Source organism: Nicotiana tomentosiformis, chromosome 6 (assembly GCF_000390325.3).
Source record: "Nicotiana tomentosiformis chromosome 6, ASM39032v3, whole genome shotgun sequence".
Classification (NCBI taxonomy): Eukaryota; Viridiplantae; Streptophyta; class Magnoliopsida; order Solanales; family Solanaceae; genus Nicotiana; species Nicotiana tomentosiformis.
This window is the reverse complement of record NC_090817.1, coordinates 68396916-68417786: the sequence shown is the minus strand read 5'-3', so window position 1 is coordinate 68417786 and position 20871 is coordinate 68396916. Positions and strand designations below refer to the sequence as shown.

Here is a 20871-nt window from a genome sequence, read left to right as displayed (position 1 = left end):
TTGCCAATAGGATAACTCTCACACAGAAGGCAAGTACACGGTAGTACATGTAAATAGTCAATAACATCAGGATTCATCTTCTCAACCGATATATGTGATTTATTTACGTGTATACTTGTGCAAGTGTTCTACCACAATTGAAGTCATTAAGTAAGAAGAGAGATAATGAATGGCACATAAGAAACGATCACCACGAAATGCACACGGTATAACTCACAAAGGATAGGCACACCACTACACAAATAACAGCGATAACAATGCCCCTACGCCATCACAAGTCATCACAAATCATTCCCCGATAGCCCATCTTGTCTCGCCACGTGCGCAATAATAAAGTAAATACTCGCCTTGTCTTGCCGCACGCACATAATAATATTACCATGTCGTCTCGCCACATGCATAAACACACATATATAGCTCGCCTTGTCATGCCGGATGTGCAAATATCAATAGTAATAATAGCACGGACAACTCACGTGCGAACACCCCGATATTCCTCTCAACAATATCACGTGTGCCAAAATATAACAACAAAATAAAATGACTTTCACAACATGTGCCCATATGCCAAAATATTTCCTCAAAACAGTTTCATACCACAACCACAGATAGCCCTCGGCTCAACAATACTGGGTACAACAGCAACAATAACAATAATACGAGAATACGACAAGTAAATCAACTCAAGAACTTCAGAACATAAAGAAACGGACGAACGAGCTCACAATAAACAGGCAACAAAGAATAATGGTTCCAACAATAATAGCTCAACAAGGGGAGAGATAGTGTGCAATAATGATTTGCACATAAGTACAACTCGACGGTAAGAGAGATAGCATGAATCAATTATTCTAAATAAGGATAGGTCAACAATGAAAGGGATAACAAAACTTTAATTAAGGTTGAGTAATTACGAAAAAGATACTAATAAATTCAATTAAGGATAAGCAATTACGAAAAAGATAATAATGACTTCAATTAAGGATAAGCAATTACGGAAAAAATAATAATAATAACTTCTATTAAGGATAAGTAATTATGGAAAGGATAACAAAAACTTCAATTAAGGATAAGCAATTACGAAAAAGATAGCATGGCAATAAAAGAGGCAACATCTTCAATTAAGGCACATAAGCGTTTAATTGGCAACAAGGGTAAAACATGAATCAATTAGTTTCAAATAAGACACATAAGGGTAAATTTAGTAAATGTGGGATTTAACATGCTAAAATAACTTTACATATAATGAACATAAGAACCAAAGAGCCCTAAGCGATCAAATTTCCACAAATAAGCCCGAGTATGTACTCGTCACCTCGCGTACACGACCTTCACATGAAACAATTAGCATAAATGACTCAAATCCTAAGGGGTAGTTTCCCCCACATAAAGTTAGGCAAGATACTTACCTCAAAGAAGCTAGACCGTTACTCTAAAATGACCTTCTCGAGTGAAACAACCTCTAGACGGCTCAAATCTAGCCAAAATAACTTCAAATCATAAATAAAACTCATATGAAATGATTCCGGATAATAAAGCTTCAATCTTTAAATAAACTAAAAACTCAACCCAAAAGTCAACCCCGGGCCCCCACCTTGGAACCTGATAAAAATTACAAAATCCAAATACCCATTCAATTGCGAGTCCAACCATACTTATTTTATCCAATTCCGACTCAAAATCGATGTTCAAAACCCAATTATTCTCTTTAGAAAAGTTTTTGATAAAATCCCCTATTCTTCAATCAAAACATGAATTAATTCAAAAATGAACTTATGTAGTCATTTTAAAATATAAGAATTATAGTTAAATACTGACCCCCATGAAAGGACGAGAATAACGCCGCGAAAATCACCTCAATTGGAGCTCTAGAACTCAAGATATGTTCAAAATACTAAATAAATGCAGTCTGATTCTTTTTAATACATAGGGAATATTGCTTCTGCGCCCAAAACTCCACACCTACGGTCTGCCAGCTGTAATATCCGCATTTGCGGACCATTTTTCCCACATGCAGGGTCGCATATGCGGACCCAACTTTGCATCTGCGAAAGACCAGCTCTCTTCTCCGACACTAAAATGAGCATAACTCCCTCATACGATGTTCAAATACAACGATTCTTTTTACTATGACTCCATAATTACGATACAGATCAAATGCTTCAATCAAAACAGAAATTGGAGCTAATTAGATTAATGTGGTACCATTTATACTTGAAGGAACGACGTAGAAACATAAAAAATGAGCGCAACACAACCCAAACCTATACGAAACTCACCTGAGCCCCTCGGGACCCCGTCCGAACATACCAATAAGTCCCAGAACATAACGTGGACCTGCTCGAACATCAAGCAACATCAAAACAATGAATCGCACCTCAAATCGAACTTAATGAACTTATGACTTTCAACTTCTACAACTCGTGCCGAAACATATAAAATCAACCCGGAATGACGTCAAATTTTGCATGCAAGTCTCAAATGACATAACAGATCTAATCCAACTCTCGGAATGGAAATCTGAGCCCCTTATCAAAAAGTCAACTCTTGGTCAAACCTCTTAATCTTCCAAAACTTCAACTTTCCAATTTTGGCCAAAATGCTTCAAATTAACCTACGGCCCTCCAAATCCAAATCTGGACACACGCCTAAGTCCAAAATCATCATACGAAGCTATTGGAATCATCAAAATGTCATTTCGGAGTGATCTACACAAAAGTCAAACTCCAGTCAACTATTACCGTTTAAGCTTATAAAATAAGAATCCTTCTTCTAAATTGATCATGAATCATCCGAAATCCGAACTCAACCACACACGCTAGTCATAATACATAATATGAAGCTGATCGAGATCTTAAGCCGCGAATGGGACGCTAAATCTCAAAACGACCGGTTGGGTCGTTACAATTGTATAATTACAACTCTTGGAATTGACTTTTTTGAGAAATTAAAATAAAATTTATGACCCAGTTTCAAATAGTGGGATATTTTTTTGAACTCTTATTTGATTGGACCGAACCGTGTAAGGCTGCTTATGTATCCTTTTTTAAGGAATCAGGTCAAACGTAGTTCAAACATCTGACCTAACTATTTTTTTTCATCTTTTTTTCTTTTTTGGACTTTTAACTCTAAACGTGATTCCAAAAGAGGGTGGTCAAGGAAAATAACACAGGCTTAAAAAGTGTAATGAAGGGTATAAAGTGTTTGGATAGTAGAAAAAGGGCCTCCCAGCCTCGAGAATGCCAAACGTAGTATCCTTTCGCGATCATAGCATTGATGAACATGTTTGCCTTATTGGTCTTGTCTAGTGCAATTTTTAACAGTTGGATCATGACGTGTCGTGGTCGAAAGACACTTTCCATCCATTAATGTCAAACTTTCCACCAAACGTCAATTGATTCTTCCTCAAACCCGTTCTACACAATGATTTGAAGGTAAAGATCATTAACCTCCATAGGTATGACTATTCTAGTTCCACATGAATTGAACCGAGCTTAATTCCAAAGTGTTTCGACTTTGTATTCATCCTCAAAAGTGTCTTGTTCTCAGTTAACCAGTTCAAGACTAAATCAGTTTTCTAATATCTGGCCAAAAACTCTGCATGCATGGCATATCACTAGAACTAGCGGGAGAGGAACTATGCACAAAATGGACACAGCATGATTGACTACATTTTTTTGAATAAAGGAAAGAAGGACCCGATAACACAAAAAGAAGAAGAAAAGAAGACAAAATAAGCTACCATGGCTAATAGAAGAGTGACTTTCCAGTTACTAAGCGACATATTAGCCGCAAATTTTCTCATCAACACTACTACGACATTCAACCCTTTTATTCCTTCTGATTCAGCACTTAAATTTTGACTTTTTGATCAAAACATTTCCAATATTGGCTGTCGGATTTCAGGACCGACGACATAGAAAATTTCAAAGCAACTAATTTATTAAAGGACTTGGAAGAATTCTCATGTCTCCCAATCATCAAATCATCCCGAGCATGCCATATCGTATTACTCAAATCTGGTAAAGTCAACCCCACATTTGCCTCAATTTTTGATTTTTCACCGCCAACTTGCCTACTTGCCTTTTCGTGACTTTGGATCAACAACAGTGGTGCTTGTTCCATTGGTTGAGAAGACGCTTTTATTTCCGAGGGATCTTGGATTGTTTTTATGACTCTCCATTGCAAACCAACAAACCGACCACCTTTAACTAGCTTTTATTTCAAAACAACAAGCATGTTAGAATAAACACTCTCTTCCCTTTTTAACCACTTTTTCTTTCTTTTTTCTCTATTTTGTTTTCTTTCTTTTTTTCTAAATGATTCAATCGAACCCGATGTAAGTTGCCTACGTATCATGTGGGGATATGAATCAGATCTTTGCGTAGTTCGGGAAGATCATGAATAAAGTAAATAAACTAACTCACTTTTTTAACTCTTTCAAAAATCTAATCGTAAAAGCTCCTAACAAGGAAAATAATTTTGGATATTAGATTTTTTTTTGATTGGAAATTTTTGAATGAAAGACTTCTAAACAAGAAAGAAAATATTTTTGGATTTCGATTTGTTTTTTTTGGCAATTTTCGAAAAAAAAAAATTTAATGTCATATTATAGATAATTGATAAATGATGAAAAGTGCATATTTTTGAGTATATTTATATATTAATTCTTGTGTGAGTCGCGGGAGATTACCTGATTTTTCAAGTGAAATATGCTCTTTATGTGTTTCTTATATGTAGGAACAAAAGATGACAGTTTGACACAAAAAGGAAGAGATGGAAGGAATTGGGAGCTCGTCCAATCTCGTACGTGGCACGAAAACGAACGCCAAAAGGGAGAAAACTGAAGGCACAAAACAGTAAAGTAAAGCGAGGGCACGGATCCCTTCACGAACTGGAAAATTGCAAAAGCTGAGTCTGCATCCATATGCGCGTGACGCGCGAAGGCAGACGCGTATTCCAGCTCTCCTATCCGAGATTGGATTGTATTGGATGGCCCTCCATCCTACCTAGGTCATATAAATACATGCTAAGCATGATTGTTACATAATGTTTGAGGAGGAGACACTATTTTAGGTCTACACAACACCTTTGGAGGCAAGAATATACTAGGAGCAAGGAGGAAGATTCAACCACAAGTTTTTCCTTTCTTCTTCCTGTTTTCTATTGTTGTTTATGAATTTTAGTATTGTATTTTTACGTACTACTATGAGTAGCTAATTTATCATTTAGGGTTTTGATGGAACCATATGGAGGATGAATTCTTGTTAAATTTGAATATAATTTAGCCTTTGAATTTCTTTACAAGTTGATTGGATGGCCATCAATTGACTGCCTATTTATTATGTATTGAAAGGGTACATATTTAGGTAATTTTTGAACAATGTAACTCCTAACGTATATGAGGAATCAATATGGCAGGTTTATAGGTGGGTTTAGGAATAACAAAGCATTGACGTGGTCATAGTGGGGGGTAAGATTGTGCCAGCTAGCGTAGTTTAGGAGAATATGTCTAGTAAATTATGGTAGTTTCTCGGGAGAGAATTACGACACCTGAAGTGCTCACGATCAGTAGAGAATAATTAGGCAAAATTATAGGAGACGTAGCAGGAAGGATTCCGACAATTGGGAAATCATAACTCTAGACCTCCTTAATCTTGTCACCAACCTTTAGTATATTTAGTTGTTAATTCACTCTTTTAATTTGTTACTTAATTGGTTAAACATAAGAATCTTTATATTTATAACTTAGAAATTGTTAGAACTTGTCTTCTTGATTATAGTGAATAGTTGTTCTAAACCTTAGATCTATATGGGATTCGACTCCGGACTTTTAGACCAAATTATATTTGCAGTGATCAATTATATGTTTAGGACTAGAGTTGGGCGTGATCAAATTTTGGTGTCGTTGCCGAAAAACTAACGGTGTAGCTGTAGATGTACATGATGCTAGGTTTCATGTTTGAACTTTTATTGTGTTTTCTAGTATTTGATTTTTTATTTATTTTTGTTTTACTTGTTGATTTGAGAAACATGGCATATTGGAATTATGAGAGTTTTAATGTTGGTACTTCTACTTTTGATCCTCCTTATGCATATTGTAGAGAAAATCACCCATGGCAAAATTATCAAAATATTTCCAAGAGTGAGTTATGTTCACCAACTCAATCTTATATGTGGAATATGTGAGATATATGTGGTGGTCAAGATGGTCACTTTCATGGTTGTGCTTATATTTCTTGTCCCCTCCCCCCCCCCCCCAACCCCTTACTATGATGGATCTACTTTTTCTTGTGAGGTAAACATGAACAAAGAACCCGAGGATGACAACCTGAATGAGATCAAGGATATGCTAAGGTGCCTTGTGAAAAAAAATAATGAGACATATTTGCGGATACAAAGGCAAGATGCAACTATTCGCAACTTGGAGGCTCAAGTGAGTCAACTAGTTGAAACGTTTAATGCTCAACATGTTAATATTATGGATAGTATCCAGAAGTTGCACGCATTAGAGACAGAAATTGAGGTGCCAATGGAGGGGTCCAAAGTAGAACACCAACACTCTAACCAGCTAAAATTTGAAGATGTCGATGTTCTAGAAGAGATACTGGAGCCAAAAAAGAACATTGAGGATACATATTTAGTTGACTCTAGTGGCATTGGTGTTGAGGATGTTGAGAATCCCAAGGTTCATATAGTTGAGCGCATTGGTCCACACTCCAAGTATTTTTCCACATTGTGTTTAGATAATGATATGGAAATAGAGCCATCCGAGCCAATTGAGGAGTCAAGGAATGAGGAACAAGGTGCCTACATTCTGGAATTATTCTTGCCAGAAAGTCAGGATTTCATACCTCATGTAAACGCTAGGAAGAGCAGAATGCTACATTATTTTCTTGGGGAACATAGATTTGTTCCATCACCCTTGAAGCATAATCGAAAACTTGAAGCAAAACTTGGGGTTCAATTCATAAGCTCGAGATGGAGGTAAAAAGTGATCTGTGTCGTGCCGCAACGTTAAATCAAGCACGTGTTGGGAGGCAACCTAGCTTTACTGCTTTTTTTTTAATTTTAAATTCTTGTTTTTGTAGTGTCTCTTTTTTATTTTCTAGGAGCATGGGAAGCAAATTCAATGGAACAAATCAAAGCAAGTGAGATGGTGAGAACTAAGTGTGGGATGCCCGCAGAAAGAATCAAGTCTGGTAGAAGTTTGAGTACCCCATAAATACCCTCTTGTATTTATGGGTGTGCATTGGGGACAATGCACAATTTTAAGCATGGGGTGAAGAGATTGTTTGGGTAGTTTCCTATGCTAATTTAGTTGTGTTAATTTATATATGTTGAAAAAAAATTGAAAAAGAATAAAATTAGGTAAAAATAATCCCTCTTAGTTTTTCTTATGACCACGGTTCTTTTCCAAGGGATGACTCTTTGAACCAAGTAGTAATTTGTTTTTAAGTCGAATTTTCAAAAGGTTTTGATTTTTGCCCAACGATGGACTTCCTAGACAGTTTTCTTAAGGGTATAAAGTCTAACGAAAAATACAAAAGATTTATTTTTTCTTTCCCTTGGTTGTTTTGAACTAATAATGGAACGGGAAGAACTTGAGTATCTACGCTTTTTGACATGTTTTATATCGGGGCTTAGAGATGGAGCATTTGTACTGAGTACTTTCTTCTTGATTCTTGTGACTATATGCCTTGAGAGTATATGTGAATTATTTTGACACTTGGGCTTATTTTTTGACTTCTATTATGTACATCCTATGTGATTTAATTACATTATGACTGCGGTTAGCTGCCTTAACTTGATAGTCGAGTTTAAGCCGTCCTGAGTAATCATGTGCATTGTGTTAGGTGAGATATTTGGTTGTACTCTGTGTCGTCCCTTGCTAGTCTAGAACTTTCCTTGTGTATGAGTTGAAGAGAAATAAGTAAGCTTTGCGAGTCTAGAAAATGATATAGGCGTTTCTTTGATTGACCTCTGAACTACTTGCCGACCAGTGATAAAATTATCCTTTGTTAGCCCATTTGAGCCTGTTAACCTTTTCTTTGGTACCCATATTACAAGACGAATCCCTTTTGTTCTTAATTAAATCTTGTTCATCCTTTACCTCTGAAAGCACTTAAGTCACTAGAAGAGAAGGAAACGATATTGGGTAGTTTTGAGTGGAACCATAGAAAGGCCAAAAGGTGCATGTGTGTATTGAGAGAGCCACTATCTGAAAATACCAATTTATGGAGGGTGTTGAAAAGATCTTGAAAAAGAAAGAAAGAAAAAGAAAATATAAAAGAAAAAAATCCCTCCAATTCACTTTGATATGTGCTAGTGCTTATGTAGATGTGGTTAAAGTCAATGGGCTACGTCATGTACAATTTCATAGCGATATGTTGAATGATCATGAAGAGGATGTGCTTAAAAGTTAAAATGTATTATATTAGAAGTACTTAGGAGGGTTAGTCACTATTATCCATATCTATCTTATACGTCCCATTGCCTACATTACAACCCATGAAGACCTAATTGATCCTAGACTTTGCGAGCTTAAATTAGTAGAGTCTTATATTACGGAAGCCTATGGTACGAGCTTTGGGGGCACATGAGTTTCGTTGTGAGAGTGAGTGAATTCTTTCATTATGTGAGTCCTTAAATTATACTTGAATTCATATTTGAGTGTGCAGACTGATTACTCTCTTTGTTTTGTTGGTGAGGGCACATGCTTTACAACGGATTGGTAAGGAACTCGTATCTTTAGTTTGAATAAGAAGCGATTCATAAAGAGGAATATACTGGAATCATCTTTTGAGTCTAGGATGTTAGAAAGAGTCACACAAATATTTTAAATAGTCTTGGCATCATTTTTAACCTTGAGGAAAAGTATAAATAGTGCTTATGTAGGTTCTAAGCATTGATATAAACCATTGTCATTGGTAGGATGCTTGAGTATATTTTGAAAAGTGTACTTGCCAACGTGCTTAATCTTAAGTTGCTCGAGGACGAACAAGAGTTTAAGTGTGGGGTGGTGATAAATGATGAAAAGTGCATATTTTTGAGTATATTTGCATATTAATTCTTGTGTGAGTTGCAGGAGATTACTTGTTTTTTCAAGTAAAATATGCTCATTATGTGTTTCTTATGTTTAGGAACGAGTTTAGATGATAAATGATCAAAAGACGACAATTTGACACAAAAAATAAGAGATGGAAAGAATTGGGAGCTCATTCAATATCGTGACTGGCACGAAAAAGGACGCGAAAAAGGAGAAAACTGAAGGCACAAAATAGTAAAGTGAAGCGAAGGCACGGATAGCTTCGCGAACTGGAAAATTGCAAAAGCTTAGTCCACGTCCAAGGGCGCGCGACGCTCGAAGGAAGACACAGATTCCATCTCTCCTATCTAAGATTGGATTGTATTGGACAAGCCTCCACCCTACCTAGGTCATATAAATACACATTAAACATGATTTATACACAATTTTGGAGGAGGAGGAGACACTACTTTAGGGTTACACAACACCTTTGGAGGCAAGAATACACTAGGAGCAAGGAGAAAGATTCAACCACGAGTTTTTCCTTTCTTCTTCCTGTTTTCTATTGCTGGTTATGAATTTTAGTATTGTATTTTCACATACTACTATGAGTAGCTAATTTATTATTTAGGGTTTTCATGGAACCTTTTAGAGGATGAATTCTTGTGAAGTTTGAATATAATTTAGCCTTTGAATTTCTTTATTTGTTCAACTACGTGCTTATTTTTATTGATTGAATGAACATCAATTGACTGTGCCTATTTATTATGTATTGCTTGAGAAATGGTACATATTTACGTAGTATGTGAACAACATCACTCCTAACGTATATGAGGAATCAATACAGCAGGTTTAAAAGTGGGTTTAGGAATAACGAAGTCTTGACGTGGTCATAATGAGCGGTAAGATTGTGCCAGCTAGTGTAATTTGGGAGAATATGTCTAGTAAAATATGGTAGTTGCTCGGGAGAGAATTATGACACCTGAATTGTCCACGATCAGTAGAGAATAATTAGACAAAATTACAGGAGACATAGCGGGAACGATTCCGACAATTGGGAAAATCATAACTCTAGACCTCCTTAATCTTGTCTCCAACCCTTAGTATCTTTAGTTGTTAATTCACTCCTTTAATTTGTTAGTTAATTAGTTAGAAATAAGAATCTTTATATTTATAACTTAGGAATTGTTCGAACTTGTCTTCTTGGTGATAATGAACAATTGTAGCTAAACCTTAGTTCTCTGTGGGATTCGACTCCGGACTTTTAGACCGGATTATATTTGCAGCGACTGCTTATCCTTTTTTGGACTAGAGTTGGCCGTGATCAATACTTCTTGATTTTTTCAGTAAGCACTTTAAAAATATCAGATAGAAAATAGTGGTGTATGAAATGCACTTGTGGTTGAAATATGAGTTTAGTTCTTTTACACTTAGCATAATTTTATATTCCATCAGTACAATAACATGCCACTCATTATAGTATTCATGATATATTAAGTACAAAAAAAATATTTACCAATTATAGCCAATTAATTGTATTGATAATACACTCGATGTATATAATTTAAATCCCTCAATTATTGTAACGACCCAATCGGTCGTTTTGAGAGTACTAGCCGTGAAACCCTATTTGTTGCTCCCTGTTCATTTTTGGGTTTTGTGACTTGCAGGGAGAATTCGTTTCTGGTTTTGGAGTGAAATGGGACACATAGTCCCTAAGTTAGGAGTATAAGTTCTAGGAATCAACCGTAGTTTCAATTGTTTGAAGACGACTCCGGCATGGAGTTTCGATGGTTCCTATAGCTCCGTAGAGTAATTTTGGTCTTAGGAGCATGTTCAAATGTTGAATTGGAGGTCTGTAGGTCATTTTAGCGTCAATTGGCGAAAGTTAAAAAATTGGATGATTTTGGAAAGTTTAACCGGGAGTGGACTTTTTGATATAAAAGATCGACTAAGTATGTATGATATTTTAGGACTTATTGGTAAGTTTGGTTGAGGTCCCGAGGGCCTCGGGTGGATTCCGGATGGTTAATGGATCATTTTTGGACTTAAAAGATTTTTGATGCTGGGCTGGTTCTGGTGTCATCGCACTGGGTTTGGTGGCAGGTGCGGTCTCTCATAAGCAAGTTGGGAGTCGCATATACGGAGCCGATGAGGATGGCTAGTGGTCATAGGTGTGGTGTGAAGGCCATAGAAGCGGAGTCGCCTATGCGGAAGATTGATCGCAGGAGCGTACGAGTGTGGGGAGGCATGTCTGTAGAAGCGGACGTGTTTGCGCAGATGCGTACCTGTAGAAGCTGGATTGGGACCACATAAGTAGAATTTGTGCCAGGAGTTGTTCCAGCAGAAGCGGATCACGGGCCGCAGAAGCACATCTGAAGGTTCGAAACCTGGAGGGTAGGTGAGAGCTCTGAGGGACTTAAGTGGTTTCGCAGAAGCGGAGGAATTTACCACAAAGCGGTTCCGCAGGTGCGGTGGAATTGGCCGCAGGTGCGAAAAGCCTGGGCAGTGCTTAAAACCGAAGGGTTTCATGATTTCTCTCGTTTTGGACTTTGTAAACTCGGTCTAGGGCGATTTTTTAGAGCATTTTCGAGGGATTTCTTGAGGTAAGTCCCTTGTGCTTATTTTTTATCAACAATCTTGTTCCCCAATTGATTTTCCCGCCTAGTTAGTGTGTATTTAAGGTGAAATTTGGGAGTTTGAGGCTAGGGGTTTGGAGAGTTTAATTTGGGGATTTGAGTGGCGACTTGGTGTCGGAATTTGGTAATTTTGGTATGGGTGGACGCGATATCGAATGGGTGTTCGTATTTTGTAACTTTTACCCGATTTTGAGACGTGGGCCCAAGTCGACATTTGGGGCATTTTTTTAATTCTTTGCTAAAGTTGTAAATTTATGATTTAAATTAGTTTCTTGTAGTTGTATACATGTTTTGTAAATGCTTTTGGCTAGATTTGGGCCATTCAGAGTCGGCAAATCGAGGGAACGACATCATTATCGATTGATTGAGCGAGCCTTGAGGTAAGTGACTCGTCTAACTTTGTGTGGGAAAAATCCCCTTAGGATTTGGTACTGTTGTAACAATTTGTGATATGTGAGCGCCGTGTACGCGAGGTGACGAGTGCGTACACGGGCTACTTGTGGAAATTTTGGTTCTTGCTGAGTTGTTTTCTTTTAAATTCCTTAACTAAGTTGCATTATCATATGTAGTGATCATATTTAGCCTAGTATCGCATGTCTACGTGCCTTAACTCTTACTTGCAATTTGTGAAACATGCTTAGTTGAATTACATGCTTCCCTTGATTTGAATTAAACCTTTAACTGTAAGATTTCTTGTTATATATTCGTTGTTCCTTCGGTTATCTGCTGCATATTTTGTTTTGAGACTATGAGACGGTTCCTCGGGAGATCCCCTTGTACTGCATATTTACTTTAGGACTACGAGGCATTTACTCGGGAGATCCTCCTGTCTTGCATATTTACTTTGGGACTACAAGGCTGTTCTTCGGGAGATCCCCATGCACTTTACTTTGGGACTACGAGGCGTTTACTTGGGAGATCTCCCTGTCTTACATATTTACTTTGGGACTACGAGGCGGTACCTCGGGAGATCCCCCATGTCTTGCATATTTATATTTAGGACTACGAGGCAGTACCTCGGGAGTGCCCCTGTTGTTACCTCTAATTATTGAGCTGTTATTTTCTAAAACTTTTCGTTGTTTAAATTCGTAGTCATTTCAAAATATTATTATATCTTCTGCCTTACTTTTCTTTTAAACCAGTAGGGCCCTAACCTGACCTCGTCACTACTCTACCGAGGTTAGGCTTGGCACTTACTACGTACCATTGTGGCGTACTCATACTTCACTCTGCACATCTTTTGGGCAGATCCAGGTTTTTCCTACCAGGCCTGATACTAGTGAGTTAGACTGTACGTGGAGACTTCAAGGTATATCTGTCAGCGTCCGCAGACCTGGGAGTCCCCCTCTATCTTTACTGAATTATTTTTCCTTATTCTCCTTAGACTCTAATGTATAGAGACACTTAGTATTTGCTATTAGTAGCTTGTGACTTATTCATCTATTCTGCAAATTGTTAGGCTTACCTAGTCTTAGAGATTAGGTGCCATCACGACATCCTACGGAGGGAAATTGGGGTCGTGACAAGTTGGTATCAGAGCATTAGGTTCCTATGTGTTATGAGTCACAAGCAAGTTTAGTAGAGTCTCGCGGATCGGTACAGAGACATCTGTACTTATCTTCGGGAGGCTATGGAACTGTTAGGAAAAGCTTCACTTCTTTGATTCATTATCGTGCGAGATTTTGACTTCGGATTCTAAATTTCCGTCTTTCGATTCTCTAACAGATGGTGAGGGCACATTCAACTGGATCAGATGAACAGATACAAGTGCCCCTTGCTAAAGTCGCGAGAGGCAGGTGGAGGCCGATGACGTCCACGTGGTACAACCAGGGCACCCGCACGAGCTACTACAGAGGAGCCACCAGTAGCTCCAGTTAGAGGACAAACACCTAAGACGCCTGTTACTGCACTAGCCCTCTAGGAGACTCTAGCATAGTTTCTGAGCATGTTCAGCACCTTGGCTCAGGCAGGATTGATACTACCTGCTCCTACCACATCCCAGGCTGGGGGAGGAGCCCAAACTCCCGTCGCCGGTACCCCAGAGTAGTGGGTTCAGGTAGAACAGGATCCAGAGATCATATCGATGTAGTAGGTAGTTCCAGTTCAGCCCGAGGTTAGGGTAGCAGCTTCTGAGGCGGAGCAGCTCAGGCTCGAGAGGTACAAGAAGTACCACCCTCTTATTTTCAGTGGCTTGGCGTCAGAGGATGCCCAAGGTTTTCTTTAGGAGTGCCATCGTATCCTCTATACTATGGGTGTTGCGGAGACTAGTGGGGTTTCTTTCATTATGTTCTAGCTTAGAGGAGCGGCCTATCAGTGGTGGCGCGCATACGATTTGGATAGTCCGGCTGAGGCAGCTTCACTCACTTGGAGTATGTTCCCCAAAGTCTTGAGGAGTATGTTCCCCAATTCTCAAAGATGCTTGGCGCACAGAGTTTGAGCAGTTACGCCAGGGTACTATGACCGTGTCAGAGTATGTGGTCTGATTCAGTGATTTGGCCAGGCATGCACCAGCCATGGTTGCTACTGTTCGAGAGCGGGTTCGTCGGTTTATTGAGTGGATCTACCCTGGTATCAGATTGAGTATGTCCCGAGAGTTGGATATAGATATTGCATATCAGCAGGTAGTGGGGATTGCTAGGAGGTTAGAGGAAATGCTTACTCGGGATAGAGAAGAGAGAGGCCAAAAGGTATCGAGAGTCTGCCACTTATAGTGGTACTCGTTCCCCAGCTACAGCTCGTCAAGGCATCGGTTATATGGGCCGCCCTGTTCATTCAGCGCTTCCAACCGCCAATGGTGCTCCGGCCACTATTAGGCCCCAGGATCCTTATTATGCACCGTCGGTGTCTAGTGTGCCTCCTGTACGGGGTGCTATTAGTGGTCAGTCTAGTCGATCAAGGTTGATCTAGTCGTAGCAGCCACGTCCTCCGAGAGCTTATTTTGAGTATGGTGACTCTCACCATGTGGTGAGGGATTGCCCCATATTTAGGAAGGGTGCACCTCCATATATTTCTTAGGAACCACGTGCTCCACAAGGTCCTCAGTTTATGGTTACAGCACCAGCTACCACCCCACCTGCACAAACCAGCTAGAGGTGAAGGTCGGATAGGTAGAGGTCACCCTAGAGGGGGAGGTCAGGCCAGATATCATGCCATTCCTACTAGGACAGAGGTAGTTGCATCAGATTCTATTATCATAGGTATTGTTCCGATCTATCATAGAGATATATCAGTCTTATTTGATCCAGGCTCCACGTATTCCTATGTGTCATCTTATTTTTCCCCGCATTTGGGTGTATCTTGCGATTCTCTGAGTTCCCCTATTTATGTATCTATGCCCATGGATGATTCTATTGTTCTTGACCATGTGTATCGGTCGTGCTTGATTGTTCTTAGTGGTTTTGAGACCATAGTCGATTTATTATTGCTCAGTATGGTGTATTTTGATGTCATTTTAGGCATAGACTGGTTGTCACCCTATCATGTTATCCTTGATTGTCATTCCAAGACGTTGAAGTTGGCTATGCCTGGTCTACCACTTCTAGAGTGGAGAGGTACCTTAGGTTGTGTTCCTAGTAGGGTTATCTCATTTCATAAAGATCAGCGAATGGTTGAGAAGGGGTGTGATGAGTATCTGGCCTATGTCAGGGATGTTGGTGTTGATACTCTTGCCGTCGAGTCTGTTCCGATAGTGAGGGACTATTCAGATGTATTCCTGTCATATCTTTTGGGCATGCCGCCCGACAGGGATATTGACTTTGGCATTGATTTGTTACCATTCACTCAGCCCATTTCTATTCCACCTTATCGTATGGCCCCAGTAGAGTTAAAAGAATTAAAGGAACAGTTACGGGAGTTACTTGATAAAGGGTTCATTCGGCCCAGTGTATCATCTTAGGGTGCTCCTATCTTGTTTGAGAAGAAGAATGATGTTTCTTTGCGATTGTGTATCGATTATCGCTTGTTAAACAAGGTTACATTGAAGAACAGGTATTCATTGCCATGTATTGATGACCTATTTGATCAGCTTCAGAGTGCTAGAGTGTTCTCTAAGATCGACTTGCATTCAGGCTATCATCAGTTGAGGATTCGGGAGCCAGATATCCCGAAGACTGCTTTCAGGACTCGGGATGGTCATTACGAGTTTCTTGTGATGTCTTTTGGGCTGACCAACACCCCAACAACATTCATGCACTTGATGAACAGTGTATTTCAGACCTATCTTGACTCTTTTGTCATTGTGTTTATTGACGACATTATTGTGTACTCCCGGAGTTGGGAGGATCATGAGTAGCACCTAAGGATTGTGCTTCAGACCTTGAGAGAGAAGAAGTTATATGCAAAATTTTCAAAGTTTGAATTCTGGTTAGATTCAGTGGCATTTTTGGGTCATGTAGTATCAAGTGGGGATCAAGATAGACCCAAAAAAGATTGAAGCAGTGCAGAGTTGGCCCAGACCATACTCAACTATGGAGATCCAGAGTGTTCTTGGCTTGGCGGGGTATTACCGTCGATTTGTAGAGGGTTTCTCGTCTATTGCATCAATTATGACTATATTGACCCAGAAGGGTGCTCCGTTCAGGTGGACAGACGATTATGAGAAGAGCTTTCAAAAGCTCAAGACTACTTTGACCACAGCCCCAGTGTTAGTGTTGCCTACTGGATCGGGTTCCTATACGGTATATTGTGATACGTCGTGCATTGGTCTCGGCGCGGTGTTGATGTAGGATGGTAGGGTAATGGCCTACACGTCTAGACAGCTGAAGGTACATGAGAAGAATTATCATGTCCATGACCTCGAGTTAGCAGCTATTGTTCATGCCTTGAAGATCTTGAGGCATTATTTGTACGGTGTCCCTTGTGAGGTTTTCACCGACCACCAGAGTCTACAACATCTGTTTAAACATAAGGATCTTAACTTGCAGCAACGGAGTTGGAGTTGCTTAAGGATTATGACATCACCATTCTCTATCATCCTAGGAAGGCCAATGTGGTGGCCGATGCCTTGAGTCGCAAGGCGGAGAGTTAGGGTAGTTTAGAATATCTACAAGTAGCAGAGAGGCCTTTAGCCTTGGATGTTCGCGCCTTGGCCAACCAGTTTGTCAGATTGGATGTTTCCAAGCCGAGCTGAGTTTTGGCTTGTGTGGTTTCTTAGTCTTCTCTTTATGATCGTATCAGAGAGCGTCAGTATGATGTCCCCTATCTGCTTGTCCTTAAGGACACGGTTCAGCACGGTGATGCCAAGGAAGTCACTATTGGAGATGACAGTGTATTACAGATGCAGTACAGGCTATGTGTGCCTAATGTAGATGGTTTGTGTGAGTTGATTCTTCAAGAGGCCCACAGTTTATGGTACTCCATTAATCCAGGTACCGCGAAGATGTATCGGGATTTGAGGCAGCACTATTGATAGAGGCGGATGAAAATGGACAGAGTGGAATATGTAGCTCATTGCCTAAATTATCAACAAGTGAAGTATGAGCATCAGTGACCGGGTGGATTTCTTCAGAAGTTAGAGATTCCAGAGTGGAAATGGGAGCGAATCACTATGGATTTCGTTGTTAGGCTCCTACAGACTCAACGGAAGTTCGATGCAGTTTGGGTGATTGTGGATAGATTGACTAAGTCAGCTCATTTTATTCTTGTGGTTACTACTTACTCTTTGGAGCAGCTGGCTCAGGTTTACATTCGCTAGATTGTCAGGCTTCATGGCGTACCGGTATCTAGCATCTATGTATGCAGTTTACATCATAGTTCTAGAGAGCCGTACATCGTGAGTCGGGTATTCGTGTGGAGTTGAGTACAACATTTCACCCTCAGACGGACGGACAGCCCGAGCGCACTATTTAGATATTGGAGGATATGTTTCGTGCATGTGTAATTGATTTTGGGGGTGCTTGGGATTAGTTCTTGCCACTTGCGGAGTTTGCTTACAACAACAGTTATCAGTCGAGCATTCAGATGGCGCCGTATGAGGCTTTTTATGGTAGACTGTGCCGGTCTCCAGTGGGTTAGTTTGAGCCGGGCGAGGCTAGGCTATTGGGTATAGACTTGGTTCAGGATGCCTTGGAGAAATTTAAATTGATTCAGGATCAACTTCGTACAGCCCAGTTAAAGCAGAAGAGTTATGCGGATCGGAAGGTTCACGACGTTGCATTCATGGTTGGAGAGCGGGTCTTGCTCCAGGTTTCACCGATGAAGAGTGTTATGAGGTTCGAAAAGAAGGGCAAGTTGAGCCCTAGATATATCGGGCCTTTTGAGATCCTTGACAGGATTAGAGAGGTGGCTTACAGACTTCCACTACTACCTAGTCTCTCTGCATTTCATACAATACTCCATATTTCCATGCTCCGAAAGTATCACGACGATCTGACTCATGTGTTATACTTCAGCTCAGTCAAGTTGGACAAGGATCTATCCTATGTTGAGGAGCCGGTGGCCATTTTGGACAGGCAGGTTCGAAAGTTGAGGTAAAAGAACATCGCTTCTGTGAAGGTTCAGTGGAGGGGTCATTCGGTCGAGGAAGCGACTTGGGAGACCGAGTATGATATGCGCAGTCGTTATCCTCATCTTTTCAGCACTCCATGTATGTCTCTATACTTGTTCTAGGACGAACGTTTATTTTAAGAGGGGAAGGATGTAACGACCCGGCCAGTCATTTTGAGAGTACTAGCCCCAAACCCCTATTTGTTGATCCCTCTATTTCATTTTTGGGTTTTGTGACTTGCCGGGAGGATTCGTTTCTGGTTTTGGAGTGAAATGGGATACATAGTCCCTAAGTTGGGAATTTAAGTTCTCAAAATCGACCGTAGTTTGAATTGTGTGAAGACGACTCTGGAATGGAGTTTCGACTGTTCCTATTGCTCCGTAGGTTGATTTTGGTCTTAGGAGCCTGTTCGGATGTCGTAGGTCATTTTAGCATCAATTGGCAAAAGTTAAAAAATTGGATGATTTTTGAAAAGTTTGACCGGGAGTGGAATTTTTTATATCGGGGTTGGATTCCGATTTCGGAAGTTGGAGTAAGTCTGTAATGTCAATTATGACTTGTGTGCAAAATTTGAGGTCAATCGGACTTGATTTGATATGTTTCAGCGTCGGATGTAAAGGTTTGAAGTTTTAAAGTTCATTAGGCTTGAATCGATGTGCAATTCATATTTTTAGTGTTGTTTGATGTGATCTAAAGGCTCGACTAAGTCCGTATGATTTTTTAGGACTTGTTGCTAAGTTTGGTTGAGGTCCCGGGGGCCTCAGGTGGATTCCGGATGGTTAACAGATCATTTTTGAACTTAGAAGATTTCTAGTGATGGGCTGGTTCTGGTGTCATCGCACCTGAGGTGGGTATGTTCGCAGGTGCGGTCTCGCATAGGCGAGTTGGGAGTCATAGATGCGGAGGCAAGGAGGATGGCCAATGGTCGCAGGTGCAGTGTGATGGTTGCAGAAGCGAAGTTGCCTTTGCGGAAGATTGATCGCAATAGCAGACGAGTGTAGGGAGGCCTGTCCATAGAAGAGGACGTGTTTGCGCTAATGCGCACCCGCAGAAGCGGGATTGGGACCGCAGGAGCGGAATTTGTACCAGGAGTTATTCCCGCAGAAGCGGATCACGGGCCGCAGAAGCGCATCTGCAGGTGCGGAACCTGAGCGCAGGTGTGGGCCTTGAGGTACTTAAGTAATTCCGCAGAAGCGGAGGAATTTACCACAGGTGCGGTGGAATTGGCCGCAGGTGCTAAAAGCTTGGACAGTGCTTAAAACATAAGGGCTTTGTGATTTCTCTCATTTTGGACTTTGCAAACTCGGTCTAGGGCTATTTTTTAGAGCATTTTCGAGGGATTTCTTGAGGTAAGTCCCTTGTGCTTATTTTTTATCAATAATCTTGTTCCCCCATTAATTTTCCCGCCTAGTTAGTATGTATTTAAGGTGGAATTTGGGAGTTTGAGGCTAGGGTTTTGGAGAGTTTAATTTGGGTATTGGAGTGGCGACTTAGTGTCGGATTTTGGTAATTTTGGTATGGGTGGACTCGATATCAAATGGGTGTTCGTATTTTGTGACTTTTACCTGATTTCGAGACATGGGCCCGAGTCGACTTTTGGGGCAATTTTTCGATTCTTTGCTAAAGTCGTAGATTTATGATTTAGTTTCTTGTAGTTGTATTCATGTTATATAAATTCTTTTGGCTAGATTTGTGCCATTCGGAGTCGGAAAATTGAGGGAAAGGCATCCTTATCGATTGATTGAGCGAGATTTGAGGTAAGTGACTTGTCTAACTTTGTGTGGGGGAAATCCTCTTAGGATTTAGTACTGTTGTAATAATTTGTGATATGTGAGCGCCGTATACGCGAGGTGACGAGTGCGTACACGGGCTACTTGTGGAAATTTCGGTTCTTGCTGTGTTGTTTTGTTTTAAATTCCTTAACTGAGTTGCATTAACATATGCAGTGATCATGTTTAGCCTTGTATCGCATGTCTACGTGCCTTAACTCTTACTTGCAATTTGTGCAACATGCTTAATTGAATTACATGCTTCCCTTGATTTGAATTAAACCTTTAACCATAAGATTTCTTGCTGTAAATTCGTTGTTCCTTCAGTTATCTGCTGCATATTTACTTTGGGACTACGAGGCGATTCCTCGGGAGATCCCCATGTACTGCATATTTACTTTGGGACTAAGAGGCATTTACTCGGAAGATCCCCATGTCTTCCATATTTACTTTGGGATTACGAGGCGGTTACTCGAGAGATCCCCCTGTACTGCATATTTACTTTGGGACTACGAGGCGTTTACTCGGGAAATCCCCCTGTCTTGCATATTTACTTTGGGACTACGAGGTGGTACCTCGGGAGATCCCCCATGTCTTGCATATTTAAATTTGGGACTACGAGGCGGTATCTCGGGAGCGCCCCTGTTGTTACGTCTAATTGTTGGGCTGTTATTTTCTGAAATTTTTCGTTGTTTAAATTCGCAGTCATTTCAAAATATTATTATATCTTCTGCCTTACTTTTCTTATAAACCAGTAGGCCCTAACCTAACCTCGTCACTACTCTACCGAGGTTAGGCTTGGCACTTACTGAGTACTGTTGTGGCGTACTCATACTACACTCTGCACATATTTTTGTGCAGATCCAGGTTCTTCTTACCAGGCCAAATACTAGTGAGATGGACTGTACGTGGAGATTTCAAGGTATATCTGCCAGCGTCTGTAAACCTCGG

At 40.3% G+C, this 20871-nt stretch overlaps 1 protein-coding gene across 1 annotated transcript; it reads left to right on the top strand.

The window, feature by feature from the left end:
- Positions 1 to 14421: 14421 nt before the first annotated feature.
- On the top strand, positions 14422 to 15562 carry LOC138894160 (uncharacterized). Its single transcript, XM_070178842.1, has 2 exons — positions 14422 to 14545; positions 15123 to 15562. Exons 1-2 carry the CDS (start codon positions 14422 to 14424, stop codon positions 15560 to 15562), a joined length of 564 nt encoding a protein of 187 aa, XP_070034943.1.
- The last annotated feature ends 5309 nt before the right edge of the window (positions 15563 to 20871 follow it).

Bases quoted from the DNA above. Each gene is read 5' to 3' on its own strand.
- LOC138894160 (XM_070178842.1), top strand. From the start codon at position 14,422: ATGGGCCGCCCTGTTCATTCAGCGCTTCCAACCGCCAATGGTGCTCCG. The intron at 14,546-15,122 runs GTCAGTCTAGTC...ATGTCATTTTAG, and splicing joins TGTACGGGGTGCTATTAGTG to GCATAGACTGGTTGTCACCC.